The sequence below is a fragment of the Passer domesticus genome, chromosome 5 (assembly GCF_036417665.1).
Source record: "Passer domesticus isolate bPasDom1 chromosome 5, bPasDom1.hap1, whole genome shotgun sequence".
Classification (NCBI taxonomy): Eukaryota; Metazoa; Chordata; class Aves; order Passeriformes; family Passeridae; genus Passer; species Passer domesticus.
This window is the reverse complement of record NC_087478.1, coordinates 77380655-77400513: the sequence shown is the minus strand read 5'-3', so window position 1 is coordinate 77400513 and position 19859 is coordinate 77380655. Positions and strand designations below refer to the sequence as shown.

Sequence of the window (19859 nt, the reverse complement as noted above, 5' to 3'; positions counted from 1 at the left end):
CTGTACTTTCTTACACACTAAGTCTGGTGCAGACAGTGTGCTGAACTTCTGATAAGATAAAAATGAACAGCAACTTGAAGACCCAAAAAAGTCTTGTGCATCTCTCAGTCCTGGCACAGAACTGTTAAAAAGAGGTTTTCCCCCATCAGGGGAGCCTAGAGGGCTCCGAGGGGCAGCACAGCTAAAGGGGGAAATTAGAGCCTCCAACCACAAGGGTGAGGAGCAGCTTTTCCCTGGCACCTTTGGGCTGCTGGGCAGACTGCAAGGGCTGCCATCACACTGGGTGCTCCACATCTCCAACATCCACCACCTGGCAAAGAGCTTGTTCCCACAGCTCAGTGTGCAGCCAGCAGCTGCTGCCTGTCCCTGGCACACCTTGTGGGCTGGGTGAGCAGCCAAACCCTGCCCAGGTCCATGAGGAGCCAGGGGTGACAAATATCAATCCCTGCCTGCTGCACCAGGCATGGCTGTGCACACGGATTCCTGATGGAAGATGTGAATTACACTACATTTTGCTGACAAATGCCAGTTTTTTCATTTCCTCTGGGTTCCCCCAGGGTCTAGTGAGGGATCTATTTTGGATGCAAGGTGTCTTATTGCTGCCAAACTAACAGCAGAGGACCCTTCAGAGGGCACTGGTAGGAAGCACAATCTGTGGTGTGCAATATGTGATGGAGGGTTTTGAATGCACAAGGGGAAAGAGTTTTTTTTATCATCTTTCTTTGATCTGTGCTCAAGGCAGTGTTTCATACCTCTCATATCACTGGGGCAAGAAAAAGAGGTTTCTTATAGTATTGTACTAGAAATGATCATAAAGAAGTTTTTGCAGGAGACACCAACTTGTTCCCCCATCTCCTGAAGGAGCAGCAGCACCAAGAGCTTTGGGGTGGCAGTTCTTGTGTTTGCCACACCTGCCAGATTCCTGAAGGCTGTCCAAAGCAACCAGCAAACCCCTTGTTTGTAACTACTTTGGATTAAAAAATAAAGGTAACACAACTGGGTGCTGCTTTCTGAGGAAGTTGGCAGAGCTGAAAAACTGGGCACTACTGCCTCAAAGCACTTTGCTGGTTTGTCATCTGAGGAGACAATGGGAGCCATGGAGTTGCTACTGCTGGACAGATTGCTGCAGGTGAGCTGAGCCCTGCAAACTGGCAGGGAGCGTGCTCCTAGCCCCACACAAATCCACAGCAAGGATGGCAGCTGACACAGCAGCTGCCAGCTACCATTGTCCTCTCTGGTTTTGCTGAGCAGAAAGACCTTGCCATGGTCATACATCATTCTCACTGGAGATTCCTGTTTTTCCCTGTTGTAGGGCCTCCTCTGATGCAGACAATCGAGATACCAGCATGAATTCCCACTCATCCTGGTTCACTTTACATCTTTGGAGACCCAAGAGTCTGTAAAGACACGAGTATTCACCAGTTGTGCCAAAGAGGCACCTTGGGAGCAGAGCCCAGCTCTGCACAAACCTGCTAAGAGCTTGGCTACTGCTTCAGCTGCATTCTGCTAAAAATACTTAAACAAAATACCAAAATAAAAACGGAAAAGAGGGTATCCTGAACAAGTATCATTTTCATGGATTCATACACAAAAGAGTAGCTCCCCAAATTAACTCCTTGGTAGAATGAAAATTATGGAGGAGTCACTCAGGCATCAGATTGGGTGAGAGAGCAGCAATGCAGACACTCACTTGTGATGCTGTGCCACAGCTGAACCTCCCTGGCTTTGGTGGGTGCCGTGAGCCTGAGTGGAAGCTCCCTGGCTCTCTCTGAAAACCACATTACACAGTCACCATTTGGATTGGGAAAACAGACCTGAATCCAAAATATGCTACTTTATAATGAAGGATATCAGCAAAAGTGGCAGCAGTTCAAAATATCCATAGAAGGAGCTTTCTCAAACTTTGATGACTACCACCACCACCACCACCACACTAACAGTAACTATTAATGCTAAATTAATTAAATCATAGATGAATGGCATGAATGGCTGATTGAAGTCATGTGGGGACTAAAAAAAATGAGATGCTGAAATGAAATTTACCTCCTTCTGCACTTTGCACTCAGTCTGTAAATCCCACTGCACGTTCTCTAGTCACTGAGTATCCAGTGCAGCGTTTTGGAGCTCTGTGCAGCTGCAGCCCTCAAGTGCCTGCAGACATGTGCCTCTTCTGTGACGTGTCAGTCACTTCAGCTGTCAGGTAGTCTCAAATATTTCATATGGGACTTTGAGAAGGGCTTGTGTGCCTGCCAGGAATGACCTGGCTGGGAAAGTCAATGTGCTCTGTAGACAATAAGGAAGAACATCCATTTACCTCCACTTTAATCCTATCTCCAAGTCACTGAATTCCTGACAAGCCTCAGGCAGTCCACGGTGTGTGATCACAGTTAAAGCTCAGCTCTGTGGCTGAAGAAACAGAACTCTTTGCTAGGTGAAGAGTTGGGTTATCAAGCCCACCAGAAATAAGTGGGGGCAATTACAGGTCAGAGATATGGGCATGGGGAAGTGCTGGAATGCTCAGGGAGCAAAAGCACAAACAGGAACAGCCCTCCTAATGTCTAAGCTACCACTAGCATGAGGGATAATTTAAAGAAGCAAAGTAAAGAGAGGCTTGTGGCAGAGAACTGGTGGTCTTGGATGGCAGCAGTGGTGGGGATTGGGCAATTACCAGTTCGAAGAAATCCATTCATCCTGCACACTTAATGAAGGAAGCATCTAGCAAAAAACCAGTTACATAAATACCTTACTGAAAATTGCATCATGGACATATTAGGCATGAGGTCATGCAGATTTTCTAATTCCCAGGCCTTTGCCATTGCAGGTTTGGCATTCTTGAAGCGTGGTTTCCAGTGGGCAGCTCTGTGTATTTATACATGATCACACAGATGGGCACAGACATATATATCCATACGTGCACTTCAGTGCACTGGGCTACAGGAGCATGCACTGCTTAGAGCTAAAACCAGCTTCTGTGCATTATATAAGAAAGGTTAAGAGCGTTCATATACATTCCAAAACTTGTGGTTCCCCAAAATGGTGTGCCCTTACAGAAAATGAAGGGTTTACTCAAGCTGAACAAAAATCCTTCTAGGATGGGTTTCGAGCTACAGCAGCCACCCATCCTTTTTAGCAATACATAAAGAAGCCAAAGGTTTTTTTAACTTGCCTTGTCATGAGATTTGTGTCCATAGATGTTTTTGGAGCTGAATTCCCACTGAAGTAAGCGACAACTTCACACAAATGGGCTGCAGTACCTGGGCCTAAATATTTAACTTCTTAGTCAGCCTTCTAGAACAGCTTTAATGCTTGCAATTGTAAACATTGGGAAAAGCTACTGCTGATGTCCTTAAAACCAGATGGACTCAAAGCCCACACCCTGAGAATCACTTGCTGTAACCCCACAGCTACACCCAAGCTGGTCCCAGCTGTTCCACTTATGTTTTATGATACATCACCAGGATATTCAGAAATAAGCTCTACCAACACAACGTGTATGGCTCTGTCTGCTTGATATGCAAAAAAGTAGTTTGCACCTAATTTTAGTATATCCACCTAGAAAACATTTAGTTTTCCAGGTTATATGCCCTACTTGAGCTTGAGGGTTTTAAGACATTAAAGAAAGAGGACTTTGGCTATTTGCCTGAGATTTCTAAACATCCTGAAGCCCAGTGAGAAGACCTACTTGATGTCTCAAAATCCCAGACTAAAGGTCACTGGTCAGATACAGATCATTAGCATGGGCAATTGGTTTTAATTACTGTTTTGGGGTAATCTTTGGACTGGCTGATGCACCCCTACAGCTTCAATCCACACAAGCAAAAGGCATCTGCAGCACAAGCACAGCAGATCCTGTCAGAAATAGGAGATCCTATATATGTAGCTTCTCCCAGTGGATTGCAGATGTGGTTTCAGCAGTTTCCCTGACTGGTGTGATTTAGAAAAGCAGGTTTTCCCAAGTCATCCTGGCTAGAGCACTGCACAAGGCCCATGTTTAATCAAGACAGGGGCTGTGCACATCCCTACAAACCTATGTGCAAAGGAAAATGTTTCAAATCTGTGTGTGCTTGATCCCAGGGCTGACAATTTGCTGTTTCCACTGCTGCCTTGCCTGTTCAGTGTCACAGTAGCTACAGTCAACACAGACAATTCTGCTCAGATGCCTCATGTTTTAGTGCACAATGCATGAAATGTAACCTGATAAGGCACAAAAGGCATTTGCATCTTCTCTTTTGAGCACGAACAGTGTTATTGTTATGGGCCATCCAAAACATGAGTCAGCCTGTGGGGACACAGCTCTGCAACTCACCAAGCAGCAGAGCCAGTGTGGGCTGCAGACCTCAGCTCAGCTCTCCCTGCAGATGTGCTGCTCTCCCTGCAGATGTGCTGTCCTGCTGGGGCTGACTCGGACCCCTGCCCTTTCACTACTCCTTTAAAAAGGACCAGTCCTTCAGAAGGGGTGTTTGTGCCATTATCAGACTGATGGGTACCTTGTTGAGCAGTAACTGGTTAAATTTATGTGGCATGTGGTTTCATTCAGCTGATCTGGACTGTGCTGCAGAAGCCAGGCACACCCTGGCCTGACAGGAATCACGAATCCCCTTCTCAGCCAAAGACGCCTGAGCAAACATAAACCAGACTGGGAACCAAGGGGCTGATGGACTCTTTCTGTCAAAGCTCCTGAGACCCTTAATCCCCACGCATCCTTTTTCCACACACTGCTTCACATGCCTGATTGAAGCCCAAGTGATTGAAATCCAATCAGCAAAGGGAAGGGAATGTCCAGGCACTGAGATCAGGCTGCCTGTTCCTGTTACACATGCAGTCACTTGCATTGAAACAAGTCAGGACCTCAAGAGCCTCATGAAATGATGAATTGAGGAAAATCAGAAGGGACAAGGCCAGCAAGAAAGCACAGAGAAAAACTGACTGTACAGACAGACAAAAGGAGAAAGAAACTGAGAGAAATTGGTTAGAAAGTGTCCCAGCTTGGGGGGGTCTGTGCTGTCAGGGCTTCAGGATAGCTGCGGAGAATCTGGTGGAGTGTGTTTAGCATGGACATTGTTCTACCAGTGGGACCAGTGTTGCAATGCTATTCTCTTTAGAACAGTCAAAAAACCCAGAAAAATGAGATTTTTACACTGACATTACTCAGGCATTTCTCATGTCACCAAAACTCGTCTGGAGACTGGACACTGGGTAGAGCTGCAGGGAGCACAGCTCATCCAGCTCATCCTGTGCCACAAAGCCATGACTCTCCTCTGCTCCTGAGGACAGGACCCACGTCCAGGTTTCACCAGGAACACGTTCAATAAACAGCCTTGCTGGCCTTCCCACAGCAAGGCTTTCCAGGCACATCTCTGGAAGATGTGATCCCGACACTGACTCAGCACGGGATGCACATCTGGAATCCAGTCACCCATTACCAACATTTAAGTCACTGACTTGGAAAACAGGCAAAGGGGACAGCTGACTGTAACAGCAGCTATTTTATCTCCTCCCACCTGACCTGTGAGGTCCAGGGGTATCTGGGACACTCCTGTGCTTGCCAGTCACTCACCTTCACCTTGCAGGCAGCCCCAGCTGTGTCCATGAGCATTGCCAGGCACGTTTGCAGCCAAACCCCATCAGGTTTGTCCCACTGGTGCAGGTAGGCAACAACTGGAACCTCAAGCCTGGTGTCAGGGAACAGCCCTGTAGCCCACCTGGGGACATGCAGGAGAGGACACCAAGCAACACACACTGAAATAAAGACAGAAGGGCCCAGAATTTTTAAATAATTTTATAATTTCCTGATGAACTTAGTCTGTGAATAAAAAAAGAAGAAAAAAAAAATGAACAAAGTGTTTATATTATCAAGGCAAAGTTGAATATAACACATTTTCTTTGCAATTTCATTATCCTGTCAGTAACATGACTCCAGCAATAAAACACATACAAGTTGAAGGCAGCGTGCGCACTCGCATCACGGACACCAATGTCTCCCGCTGCTGTCATTTCCAAAAGGAATTCAAGTACACCAGATCCCATCCCTAAAGCCTGCCTCCCCCTCCACTAAAGTGCAACACGTCTCTTCCAAAGCAAACGAGGGATCTGTGCCTGTGGAGTGGATGGGGCATCCCACAGATGGTTTTTCAACTCCACAGATGATTTGTGAATGCTGTGCGCAGCTCTCCTCAGTCACTGCCTTGGAAGGAAACGGCAATATACTGTTCTAGTGGGCTTGGAGCAGCATGTTGGGCTAGCACAGAAGTTATTCCCCTGTTTGTGGTCCCATTGGATCAGTCCTCCTCCAGCATCTGGACAAATAAAGGCATCTTACACTAAAGCCTCCCCAGGTATACTGTAATGAGTGTGTAATGAGGGGCCAATGCAGCCACCCCTGGGCAGGGAGGGAGGGAGGACTTGGCCTTGTCCACAGAGAGCTGGGAAGATGGGGCAGATAAAAGGAACAATGTCTACTTCTAAAATTTGGCTTAAAACTTGGTTTTTAGGATAAGCACATTTTATAACGAATAACAGTACACAAGACCAATAGATCCATTTTTTGTCAGTTTCCAAGTGAAAGAAATCAATGTTTTGAACAAAAATCCCTACCAAAGCACCAGGAGCCTAATGGGAATATCTTCTTAAAAGCAAACCACAATGACTTGATTTTCAAGATCTGAACTAAGGTTGCAAAATGCAGACAAACAGCATATGGTTAAGTTTGATAATAAAAATACATTCACTTAATGAAATTCTTTAGCTGTGTTCATAGGTAAAGCGATTTGTCAGGGTTTTTTTTTTTTTGTTAACCTTACACACCAGTTTAGCCTCAGGATGTTCCTTTCAAGCAATGCAAGTCTTTGATGCAACCAGAGCAGAAAGTGGCTGCTGGTCCTTTCCTGCCCCATAACACACTTGGTGACCAACACCAGAGGCAAGGAAATGAAACTTTAATAGTGAACCTACACTCAACTACCTGCACCAGCTGATCTGAACTTGCTCATCTCTCTGGCATCAAGGGGTGGGATGGAAAAACCAGAAAATTTGGCCAAAGCATTCACATCAGTGGTTCCCATCTTAGGGGACACCTGGTGTTGATAACTGTTACCAGAAAAGACTGACTTCCAAAATACTGTTTCATTCTGCCCATTTCTGTCTTACACATGTACAGTATAAACCTGGGAAAGCAGGAATTTATACAGGGTTTGTAACATTTCCTAAGAGGCCAAGCTGCCTTGGACCTCAAAAGCCTGTGAAAGGCAACTGGTTGTAATTAAAAGCCCACAAATCCTTTTCCGTGCAATCCCGAGAGGAGGAGTCATGGCTTTGTTGCTTCTTTACTTGAATTCCTTTTAATGAAATTTATTTTTATATATTTTTTAAAACACATCTTTTTCAGTTCTACTACTATCTTTTGTTTCAAACCGACAATAGACACACATTGTTGGTAACTGCCCCAGCCTTAGGACCACACAGACAATATCGACAAGCAGAAAACAAAACAGGAAAAAAACACCCCTGAAAAAGTCAGGGGAGATACTGATGACAGGGTTACAGCACTCACCACACACACTGGAAAAAGTCAGGATTTCTGAGTTTATGCTTTTGACACTAAAAAGTTTTGAAACAGTTTTTCTCTTTTTTTTTTGTTTTTGTTTTAAAAACAGTCAGCGGATACAGCCATTTTGTTCAGAAGGATCTGCTGTTGCGTAAGGTTCCTTCCATTCACGTGGAAAAAACAATTAAAAACACCGTTTTGTTTTAAAAAAAACCCTGACACTCCTCTTCCTCACCAGGCAGATGAGAAGGGTCAGCAGAGTTGGCCTTGCCAGGCACGATGCCCCTGATGCCCTGTGCCCGGCCCTCCCACCCCGCCGGCTCCGCTGGGGCAGTGTTGGTTATCCACAGCCTTCCACGGCCTCTTCAGGTCCCTCTTCCAGTGGGGATGTTGAGCTGAGGAGAAGCTTCCTTTCACTATCAGATGCCTTGATTGTACTCTTTCCCTTTAGCATTTCACTGGAGTCATTTCAGGGATATACACGTTATTTTATGTAGTGACATTTTTGCTTTAAAATAGTATCAGTGCATGACTCTACATCCTTTGTGAAGACCCCTGCAGTGGCAGCAATTGGCAATTAGTACAGGAGTGGGGACTCAACCCTGTCAACCCTCATCAGATGTAAAGATTTCCCAACAAATCGAGCACTAGCAGCAGAACGGATGGGAATTACAGGGCAAATGAGAAGAGGTGCCCCTTTGGTTCAACAACCAGGGTTATCTCTATGAGATTTATGACATTTATGCTCCCTTGTGCAAATTTCAGAGCCCTGAAGTACCAGGAAATTTTCGAGAGAAGGCATATTCCAGCCGTGCAACGAGAAACGGCGCACGCGGCTCCGCGCATCGCGTCGGACCTTCACCTTCCGCCCCCAGGACTTGGCAAAAACTGGATATTCCAAAGAGGGTTTGGCATTTTCTGGAGTGAAAGCTGGTTAAAGGCAGCCAAAACGAGAGAGAATGCTTAGAGAGGCTTAGAGCTTCATCTGGGAGCATGCCAGGTAATTCTTCCTCCAATGGCAAACAGTGCTCATGTCCTCACCCTGCGATTCTAGTGTTATGTCCTTTTAGTGTTTTACATGAGGTTGGATTCAGAGGAAAATATGGACTTGGACTCGTGGATATCATGATCAAGTGTGGTTGCAGTGTCAGCTTTTACAGTGTTATGTGGGCTTCAGAGGCTTCAGTTATTTTTTAGCCCAAACCCTGCCAAAATGGCCTATTTAATTTTCTATTAACAGCTCCTGAGTCCTTACATATCTCAGTTTCTCTGCAAATGACAGCTCAAAAGAAAAAAAAAGTAATATTAAAGCAGTTAAAACTTTCACAACTCCTGTAGCAAATGGAACTTCATTCAACAGGAGAAGAAAAAGCAAATTTCCCCAGAGTCCCTGGGAAGGGCCCCTGATTTCCTAGAGAAAAAGGAAACTTTTCCTGCTGCACTGCAGGACCACTGTGGTAGGAAACTGTCTGCATCTGCCTGGCTGCTGACACTTGGGAATAAGATCTTAAAAGAGCAGTGGTGGGTTAGGCAACTGGATGAGCATTGCAGGGTATGCCACGTAAGGCCCTTCTCCCATGCGCCTCATATGCAATTCCATGATGGGTTATGAGAATAAAATCCCTTTGTTGCCTTAAGGCCAATGGTGTGGCACTCCATACGAGTGAAAAGAAAAAGCTTTCAGTGGTCACATCCAGCATTAAATTGTGGCCAGAAGTACCTCCCAAAGCCCAAAGTTCCTCAAGCTGTTCACAGGATCTCTGTCGACACAGGATCAGAGAGGTTACCTGAAATAGTTCAGTGGAGATCAAGTTGGATCAAGACTGTTCCTAAATGAGATCTGCTCCCTCCCTGAAAGCACTTTACAGAGGTCTAAGATCAGTCTTTAACATGGGAAGCCTACAAGACCTAGGAGATAACAGCGGTTAACGAGAAAAATCACCAGGGCTCAACAATTCAGATGGAAGGAACAGCAGGTGTGTGGCTGGCAGATAAAGGACCAAATGGCCAGTGTGAAAACCAGCCAGGCTTGACAAATCCTCCCTGGGAAGAGGCCAGGAGATGTGTAAACAGTGAGCTTCACCCGGCTGCTGATGCACAGATCCCGCACACGCTGCCGTGACAGCACCAGGCCTTTGGCTGGGGCACTTTGGACTATGGAAATGCAGCCACAAGCTGAGTTAGAGATGCTGAAGAAGCAGCAGCACTTCCCTGCGATGTGTGGGCAACGCAGTAAAGCCAGGGAATTGAAATAACAGCCTGAAGTGATCACCCCTCACTCCCATCCCCTCCCCCTGCCTCCAGCAGAAACACTATCAAGGAACATCTCAGTAAGAGGTTTACAAGCAGGAGCCATTTGAACCATCAATAAGGGAAATTCCACAGCTTCTCACAGAGGAAGGATTGTTTTACAGCAGGGAACCAGGGCAGCTGGAGATTTGACCATATAAGTTAATGAGAGAGTCAGGAGGGGCGGCGGTGGCCGATGATGCTGGGCTGATGGCTCTGATGCTTTTACAGGCGGCATTAAATTCCTTGAGTGAGTAATTAGGGGTGATGAAGAAAATGCAAGAGGAAAGATTTCAAAACAACAGCTCCTATCGAAACATGCTGACTCAAAGAATGGGACCAGAGGGGTGGCTCTGGGATGAGGCAGGGCCCAGCAGTGTGTACAGTCACTGTCTGCTGGCCTTCCGGCATTCCCCCTTCCCCACATTCAGGTTCCCATTACTCCCCTCACACACGACAAAAAAAAAAAAAAAAAAAAGCTGCAGACACAGGCTGCTATTACAGGAAGAACTAAAGTTAGTTCTCCTGATTTGCAAAGCACTGGCAATTCCGAAGTTGGAAAAGGAGTGATTTGCCTCTTCTTTTGAGACTTACTTCTTCCTGGACACCCTGGCTATGAATGCAGCTCCTTCTTCTGAATTGTTACAGTAGAATCAAGGGGGATGTGATTTATTTAAAATTAGCTAGTTTTCAATAGAGTCTACAGGTACATAAGGTTTCAGTTTTGCCCAATTTTCACTGCTTGTTTGGGAAAAAAAACCCTACAAGGTACATCTTCCCTTACTCAAACTTTTGCTGATTTCCTTTTTGTTGGAAGCAATTGGTCACTTCAAAAGATAAAAACAAAGTGTGAAAGACCTACAGGCGAGCTGTGCTGTGGATCTGAGAGATGTAAGAAATGCAGCTTTCTTGAAAAGGCCTGGAACATTTTCCTTAGCAAAAGAGCTTAGTGATTAAGCTCAAAATGTAGTAAGCTCTATGGAATTAAACTGCAGGCTCTGAATGGGAGGTTTACTGAGAAGATTCATAATTAGCTATTAACTAGAAAACCAAGATATCTTCCACTGCTGTGTTATTTGGTCTCCTTTTGCCTTCCCCTCGCTCTCTGAAGTAACATGAGCCAGTCAAAGGAGCAGCTCCTTTAAGGAGCACATGGGGACATGTTACAGGGCTCTGTCCTGCAGATGCCCCCAGACACACATAACCACTGGCAGCCAGGAAAAAACATGTCTCTCCATTAATGCATAGTCCAAGAATGAACACCCAAGTCCTACTCATAAAATAGGATTTCTGACTTGCTACCACAAGGACAAACTGATCTGGGATTTCAGGTCATATTACCTATCAGCAGGAGCTGTAACGAGTGTCAAAGGTGGATGGGAATAAAACTAAGGCCTCTCATATACACAGAAGAATTGCACTGGTTTAAGTAAAGCTGTGATTTTACACCTATCTACTCAGCTGGGTGCCAACTCCAGCAGAGATGCTCCTCCTTGTAAGGGTTATTGCTATGAACTCAAACTCATTCCTCGTCAATGTAAGCTAAACCAAAATAAATTAAATTATAATTATAGTAAGAAATATGCTACTGGTTTACCTAACTTAGCTTTAAAATTATACTTTTAAGCTAAATGATGCAAATGTCTCATTTACAGAATGCTTAAGACTACTCTGATGACAGGCAGTGTTCACAAAGTCACAGCCTGAAAAACTGGACAAACTGTACAAGTTAAAGCTGGGAACTGACCTGTTGACCACACCTGCTCGAAGGGAGAGAGCTCTCTATAAAGTAAGAACTTAGGAGACACAGACCTATGATGAGAAACCTCATCTAAAAGCCCTGAAAAATCAAAAGATGAAAACAGTTACCTCAAAAAATGGCCCAACTAGCAATCTGGAGTCAGACCAGTGGATAATAAAATTCCACGTAAGGTAAACAGAAAGTACCAGTATGCCTGACTACCTTTTCCCCCCAGTTGCTAGATGAAATGACTGACAGGAGCAAGGAGGGAAACTCTCCTTTCCTCACTCTGTTATTTAAGAACATAAGAAGCATTGAGACAGGCAGCAAGACCTGAGCTAGCTGATGCTGGCCAGCCATGAGCCATAATCAGAGCACACTCAGGTTTGGTTTTAGCACTGTGAAATTCAGGCTTTCAGCTTTCATGAAAAGAAAAAAACAGGAAGGAGGAAAGAAGACAAGAAGGAAAAAGCGATATATTAATGAAAGGCGAGGGCTACTCTTCTGCAACCTCATGGAGAACTAGAGCTGCTTGTGTTCAGTGGATCCCCTCTTCTTTGCTCAGTAGACTTGGAAGAGCTCTGCTTAGCTGTATCCAAAAGTCACCATCAACAAAGTCAATAGGGAATTGCATTCTAAAGTAGAAAGGCAGTGAGAAGACGAATACAAAAATGGCTGATTAATCACAGACTGGAAGAACCTAGAGAGCATGTAGTTTTCAGAAGGGTTTTTTTTTTTGCCTTTGTTTTCTTTGTCGAAGGTGCACCAGAAGTTTCCATGTTCTGTCTTTCCCATTGCTCTCCACTCCCATGGCTCCGTGGACTGCCTGGGCTTGGCCACTGGTGTGCTGCTCCGTGGGCTGGTGGCCGAGGTCACGAGGACTCCTCGAGGGCGTTGACGACCTGCTCCAGGATGTCGGGGCAGTGATCCGCGATCTGCTGCAGGATGGCGTTGGCGAACTCCTGCAGCTCCACGCTCTCCCTCTCCCCCTTCTCCAGCTCGTCGTGCAGCTGCAAGGACACACAGACACACGGTCAGGCCCTGCTCTGACATGTGTGACAGCTCTGCCCAGCAGGTTTGGCCACACCACCACTTTGGGAAGGGAACTGACAGAGGTGACACATGCTGGGTGCTTCCAGCACCTGCATCTTCCCTTGGTGACCCCCTCACCTGGAACTGAGTGCTCTCCATCCTCTTTATTTCCCACTTTTTCATTCTACAGGACCAGGTTTGTCACCTTCCCAGCAAAGATCATGTCCACATGACTTAACTACTCCTGAATGCATTGCTCTGTGATAAATATAAGAAAAACTTCCTCTGCAGAATGTTTTTCTGAAGGCAACCATATTGCAGGAGCAATACAGCAGCTTGCTAGTGTATTGCTTTAAACAGCTTGACTTTTATCCATGAACAATGGGATGTGTCACAGGCCATTACTTGAGAATTATTCCTGATATGAAATCAATAGCAATGTCACATAATGCACCCAAAGTTAACCAGAATTCTATTTCTCCTGAGGAATTACTAATTTTCAGAAACTCTCTTTCCCAGCTCAGCCAGAAAATGACTACACACAATTGCAGTGGAACATACACGATTTTTGTTTACTAACTCTGCATTTCCTGTTGGGTCATTCCTTCTTCAGATCCCTACAACTGGCTCAGAACAGGACACAGAATTTCAAACTTTATATTATTCACTCTGTCTACAGTTTATAAACAGTTTCTCCAACAAGTGGTGTCCCAAACCATGTCACACAACATATGCAAACACAGCTTCCAGCTTTGAGCCTAATGCCATTGCCAGATTTAGGGGCCCACAGAGTCTTAATAAAGAGCAGGAAACATCTGCCTTCAGTAACCTGCTTAGCTGCCCAGCAATTGATAAAGTCCATGCTGGCCTGTGAACTGTGCACAATCCCAAGGAAGGCTGTACTTTGTGCAAGCATTTTAGGGATTACTGTACTCCCAGTGGTCTAAGGACCTCAGAGAACATGGAGAAGCAGCATCCCTTTGTAGGTCAGATGATATAGACAGATAGACTGGATAAGCTTTCAAGCAGACAGCCCTGCCCTGTTCTATATACCAAAAAAGCTCTTTTATTTGTTCAGTGATAGGATTGTCTTCTAATAAAGCATATTCTCTATGAACACAAGACAAGCATATATGTAGCAGGTACATACACTTAAGATGGACTCTGAAGCTTATTTCCAGCTTCTCAAGGCAAAGTTCTTTGTCACTTTGAGCTGCTGTGAGCAACCATCTTATCTTATTTGAACCTTCTTTTAAATTTTGTGTGGTTTTAAAAAATTTATTATCTGTCAGTTCTGTAACATTTCTTATTTCTAACTGATTAGTATTTTTATTGGAACTCTACTGTGTTAATACAAGACATGGAAAGAATGTCAAACTGGCATTTTTCATGCCTGAAGGGATAACTGTTCATCAGATTTGTTGATCTGTGCTTGGCACTTCTGTAACACTGCTCAGTGCAGGTTTTAAAAAGAGAGAACTATCAGGCAGCAGCACAGCAGGGATCATTTTACCACTTTAAGAGCACAATGCAGTGGCAAAGGTTAGATTTCTACAATTAAAATTCTAATCAGATACAACAGCATGTCTCTGTTTAGTGATGGTATCAAGCAAAGCACAGCAAATTGTTTCTGCAAGAAACTGCTTTAAAACAAACAGCCTAAGAACGACTATGGAATAAATAAAAATGCTTTTTAAGAAAGTTATGGTGCAGGCTTCTGTAGACAAAAGTGTGAGAAAGGAAATTAAAAGGGCGAGCGTGCTACACTGTTCCCTTTACTAGGCAGGGTAGCATATAGTAAATTATTGGGGCTTTGCATGCTGAACGTTGGTTTAATGTGTTCTTATGTGCTTTGTTCCTGCTGGCTGCTGCACTCACAGAACAGCCATAGGAACCCGAGAGGGGCTCCTGCCAAGAATCACAATGCAAAGGCAACCTGATCCCGCTCCGTGGAGTGACATGAGCTGGGAATGGGGAAAGAGAGGGAGGGGAGCACTCTGGCCTTGGGGAGGGCTCTGGGGGAGAAAGGGGGGGCTCAGCAGTAGCCCATAATGGCTCAGGAATGGCAGGCTGTGGATGGGTGACCAGCAACCTGGCACAGGTATTAGTGAGGAACTTACAATGATGGATAAGCCTAGGAAAGGTCCAGCCATCAAGCAGGATTGAGAGAGTCAGAACAAGCAGCAGCCAGGAGTGGTGCTGGATATTAAAAGCCAGGGGACTGGGATTCAGGGACAGCTTCTGAGCCTGGGGTTGTAAGGCTGGTGAGATCCCAGCCGTGCAGGTGGCCCCAGGTACAGCAGCCTGCAACCCCCCCACCACGTCATTCCTGGGAATGCTCTGAGCCTACAGCTCTGAGACACGGCTGCCTTGTGCCTTCTTGGGCAAGCACAAAGATTGCATGGTGCCATCCATCAGAAGGATGGGAGACCATGGAGCTGGGAGAGAGCAAGCAACAGGAGAAACAGCCAGCATCATCATTCTCCTTTTCTTATCTGGCACCTGCAAGGGTCCTGAGCTCTCAGTCCACGGCAGGAGAACCAGGAGAGGGCAGTGTTAGCAGGGAAAGCAGAGGTCCTGCACCACCACCACCTGCCCAGCCAGCACCCCTCTTGCTGGCCTTTCAGCCAAATCCTCCAGGTGAAGCTCCAGGAAAGGACAAAGCAATTAAATTAATGAAATATTAAAGCACTTGCAAGAGATTGAACTTCTAAACTGAAAGAGATTGGGTGGACAAAGGAGAATCCTGCAGGATGTTGTCTTCAGTGGGGCAATACTGCAACATCAGTGAAGTCTCATTTTCTTGCTCTACTAGTCAGCATTTATGTATTTGTAAGATGCCTTATAAAATCAAGATAAGCCCAACAAAATCAGCTGATGCCAAAGCTAATAAATCAAATGCAACCAAACAAAAGCAACCAACTTAACCAGAGGAAGAAAATATTTCCAACAAGAGAGTTTTTGACCATCAAGAAGTCAAAAGAAGATGGCTCTGAATGCTGAAGGCCAGCAACAATACTTTACAAATTAGCACAGACAGAAAGTCTACACAGCTGGCTGGCAGATGTTTGTGACGAAGCGTCTTTGGAAAAATAGCAATGATAGCCCTGAGTTGAGTTTGCTTCAGAACAGCCAGATTTAATAATGTGATTCCTACTTCAGCAAAGACATCTTAATGGGCTCTATGGCTGGTGGCAGCATTTCTAGGCCAGGGATATCATCTCCATTGACGTCACTCCTGCCGGCAGCAGCTGGCAGCAGCACACCACCAAGCTCTCCATCAAGCAAGGGGAACATCCAGTTCTCAGTGGCATAACTGGATTCACCTGGATGTGTCAAAGTCCAAATTTTAGGGAAGTTTCTCTGAAATTATGAACATCAGTTCTGCTCCTGGTTTCCCAGATTTTTTTTTCTTGTGAATGCAATGGTGTTATCCTCCCCATACCATTTTTCTATGAAAACAAAGAAATGTGAACAACCCTTTTTTGTTGGCATTTCCAGTTGAGGATATGAGGAGATTCACATACTTGCCTCATAGAAATGACCAAAAATGAGAAGGCAAAGCCAGATATGTTTTTTGTCTAGTTGATGACAAGTAAGAATAGACAGCTCAGAAACGAAAGGACAGCAAGGACCCCAGAAGTGCTTAACAGTATTTATCTTTGGACAGAAGAACAGAAATGGCCTTCAGCATCTCAGGGGAAAGAAAGCTTGCAGATAATCTGCAAGAGTCAGACACTTTTCAGCACTGCTGCCTGCCTTCCTTCCTGTGTTTAGAGCAAGTCACGATAGGAATAATTTTCCATTTATAGTTAAACTCCATCACTGAAAAAAAATCCCTAACAATCCACCATGAATTTCGCTTCTCTGTTCCAAGATATTTCAGAACTTACTTAAAGATTAGTTGACATTCAGAGCCATATGAATGATTCATATGAAGATAACTTCCTAGTTAAGAAATAGGATGCTGTGGTTTTATATGCAAACTGGGTGAACTGTGCTGCTGCTCTGCAGAACCTTCGTGGCCTCTGCTTTTCCCATAATGCAAACAAGGCATAATTAAACTAAGATTCTTTAAAACTTATTTATACTTCCCAGTGTGATTTTTGCCTCGTTAACAATTCCAAAGGAGCACTGATGAAAAAGGGCAAACACAGATAAACTGATTATCTCATCTTGGGCTATGGACAGTAAGCCTGAATACAGAATATGAAGAACTTGTAGAGATGCACAAAAAGAAAGTTAGTGGAGAACTTCTATAAGGACAGAATACAGAATATAAAATTATGTTTCTCTGAAGTTCAAGTGTTTCTGAATCAGGTTATGGTTAGTCTGAAAACTATATTTAGAGCTTGAAGTTACTCAAGTAAACACCAATAAGAAATTACACTGATTTAATCTAAACCTTTGCTTTGTCTCAACTTTAAACTTCACTCAGGCAAATTGTCAAGAGCTTTTTCATCTACCCAGACAAACCAGTGTACAAATACATGTGTTTGATGTAGTGAGAGCTAATTACATATAAACCTTTATTTCTCAACTATGTACCTATAAAGCAGTCAAAATAAAGGGTTACAAATATGGAAATCCAGTCTGACAAATTTCAAAAACAAAAGAAGAAAAATTTTTAATGTAAACCCTTAAATATTTCTGCTCTATCTGGAAATTTGGGGGTTATGTTAGCTTTTTCGAAATACTTAAAAAACATAAATTTAAAAATTAAAGTAAGATTTCAGATGAAAGAGTCTTTTAAAATAATATCTACAATGCACATTGCCCATTTTTATTTGTGCATGGAATTACTAATCTTAATTAAAATATATACTATCCATCATTAACATTAACTATTGCTAACTTGGAAAGGAAAGAGATATAAAAGCAGAATCCACAGCAGTAGCTCAGCATGAGGAGATGCTGCACAAAGCTGTCACAAGGACCACGGTGTCTGAGCAAGGGCCAGAGGAACAGAATTTACTGCTAAGAGCAAAACATGAGGAGAGTGAAAAACAAGGGAACAGCTTGGGGTTGCACCTCCTGCTTGTAAGGACTGTTTCTAATGAGACCACTCTCATTTTCTGACACGCCACACACACACACACAATGCTTGATGGTGTCCTGAAATCAGTGTTTTTCTTTTTATATCTCATTTCAAGTTAGGAGTTGTTAATACTCTTGATTGTGTATTGTAATTAATATTAGCAATTTCATGGACAAATAAAAATTAATGATGTCATGGTATTATGGACATGGCTAACTTACAGATAACACTTGTGATTTTAACCAGAATGTAAGAACTATGACACTGTTCTCATCCTCACCCAAACCATTAAATAGAAAAGTTTAAAATACTTTATAATGTAACAATTTTAGAGAATTCCCATATCCATTGCTTTCTCAACCAAACTCAGGAAATAGATTTGCACATGAAGAAGGATATAAATTGATGCAATTATTGCTTCTAATTTCTAACAGAGACCAGAAGTGGACTGTTTAACTTTAAAATACATTATGCATTCCCATAAGATTACAAATTAAAAATAAATGACATAAATCAAGTGGGGGAAGATAACAAGCTAATAGAAGAGCAGTCAGAGAAGGAAGACAAGGGTAAACTCTGAAGTAACAGAGTAATTTAGAATGACTAAATGCAAATCATAGCAGAGTAATTTCTTTACAGAAACTAAGTAAGTTGAGTAATTCCTCACAGATGACAGAACAACACAAGCAGAATCTGAAAAAAGAAGTACACAGGATGTTTATAAAAGTAAAGTTTATCCTAGTTGCAATATTGTTTGTATAACAAATCAAAATATGTGTTGAATATTTTCATGATTTAACAATCAAATACGCAGTTTTAAAATGAAATTTGACAGCTACAGGTATGAGGTTTGGTGCCCTTTTGTACAAAAAGCTACCATTGCTCTGTGGAGGCTGAAATGTTAATGAAGTGCAAGGTAGATGTTGCTCCTTGGAACCAAGCCATGATTCTTTGGCTGACACAGAGCTTGTGACTGCTACAGTGAAGTGACATTATCACCTTTTTCTTTCCTCTGCTTTGGGCAGCTGAGCAGAGAAGGCATTCCTGATTTCTTGGGAGAGGATTAGTAAGCAGGAATTCCCAGAAGGTCTGTGCTTTGGCTGAAGCACAGGGAAAGGGAAGGGAACCTTCCTGCACGACGAAGGCTCTTGGATGAGATTTTTCACAAGTGCCTTTCTCTGTAACTCACAGCAGAGCAGCCACAGGTAGTGAGTGGGGTGAGACAAGCTCCCATAGCAGGTGGCTTCTGAGAGAGCCTCTGATGGAAATGTACCTGCCCTGGTCTCCAAGCCTGCTGCTGATGCCCAGGTCACAATGCAAATGCTGCCAGAAACACCTCTGGAGCAGGAGAGGAGTGTGCAGGGAACAAACTGGTGCTTAAGGGCCAGCAGAAACTGGCAGGACCCCCTGCCTGAGGAAGCCAGGACATGCTGGACATGGCTGGAAAGAGCCTCTGATGGCAGGGAGCCAGGGGGAAACATGCCTCCTACTCCTAGGGTTAAGAAAATTATTTTAGTTGTATAGATCTTGTGTTGGAAGAAATATTTTTTCCAAATATCCATGCAGGACCTATTGAAAATAAGAAATTCAAGGTCCTGCACGTTTACAGCTGGATTTGAGGTACTAAGAAATATTGCTGATAGTCCTTAAGCTATTAACAAACCTAATACTGCTGCCTACTTTTAATATCTGGCTGCTCTGGATTTTTGGCTCTTTTTATTTTCTCACACTGCTGCCTCTCAGCCCCAGTGCAGGGCACCACCTCTGACATACTGAAGTGAGGATTTTCAGCAAATTCCAGTTTCTACTCAATTCTTTTTTTTTTTTTTTTTTTTTTACAGATAAGAGCAAAACAAAACCCAAACTACAAATAAAAGCGTGGACCATATAATTATGTTCTTAATGCCATTTGCTTTCATAAAGGAATAAAATCCCACACTTACAGGCAACTATCTGAAATGTGAAACAGAGCAGTCATTCTACAGAGCTCAAGAATATTAACATAATGATACCTCAAGGAAAGTGAAAGAAAATATGGTATTTAATAGAAATTGCTAGGATAATGCAATTATTTGTAATGAATGAATGGAATTTTTATTTCTGAGTGTCAAGACTTGGAACATTCCTCTTTCCTTCTGGTAACTTCAGTTTTTTAATAAGAAAAATCAAATAGGACATGAACTAGTTGAAGGATGACAGTTCCAGAAACAGTACTG

General features: G+C 43.7%; 1 protein-coding gene and 1 long non-coding RNA gene across 10 annotated transcripts in view; both read right to left on the bottom strand.

Annotated features, from left to right (window-relative positions):
* Positions 1–455: 455 nt before the first annotated feature.
* On the bottom strand, positions 456–2308 carry LOC135301403 (uncharacterized). The gene is made up of 3 exons (XR_010363169.1): positions 2044–2308; positions 1691–1814; positions 456–1397 (listed from the first exon to the last, which is right to left on the bottom strand). It is a non-coding gene; the product is annotated as an uncharacterized LOC135301403 (long non-coding RNA).
* Positions 2309–5766: 3458 nt separating this feature from the next.
* The window catches only part of ERC1 (ELKS/RAB6-interacting/CAST family member 1), a 277084-nt gene continuing 262991 nt past the window's right edge, over positions 5767–19859 (bottom strand). For all 9 annotated transcript variants that reach the window (XM_064421242.1, XM_064421249.1, XM_064421246.1 and 6 more), the window contains one exon: positions 5767–12583. In XM_064421242.1, the coding sequence (XP_064277312.1) occupies positions 12446–12583 (138 nt within the window). In that variant the 3' untranslated portion in view covers positions 5767–12445. The remainder of the gene's footprint in view (positions 12584–19859) is intronic.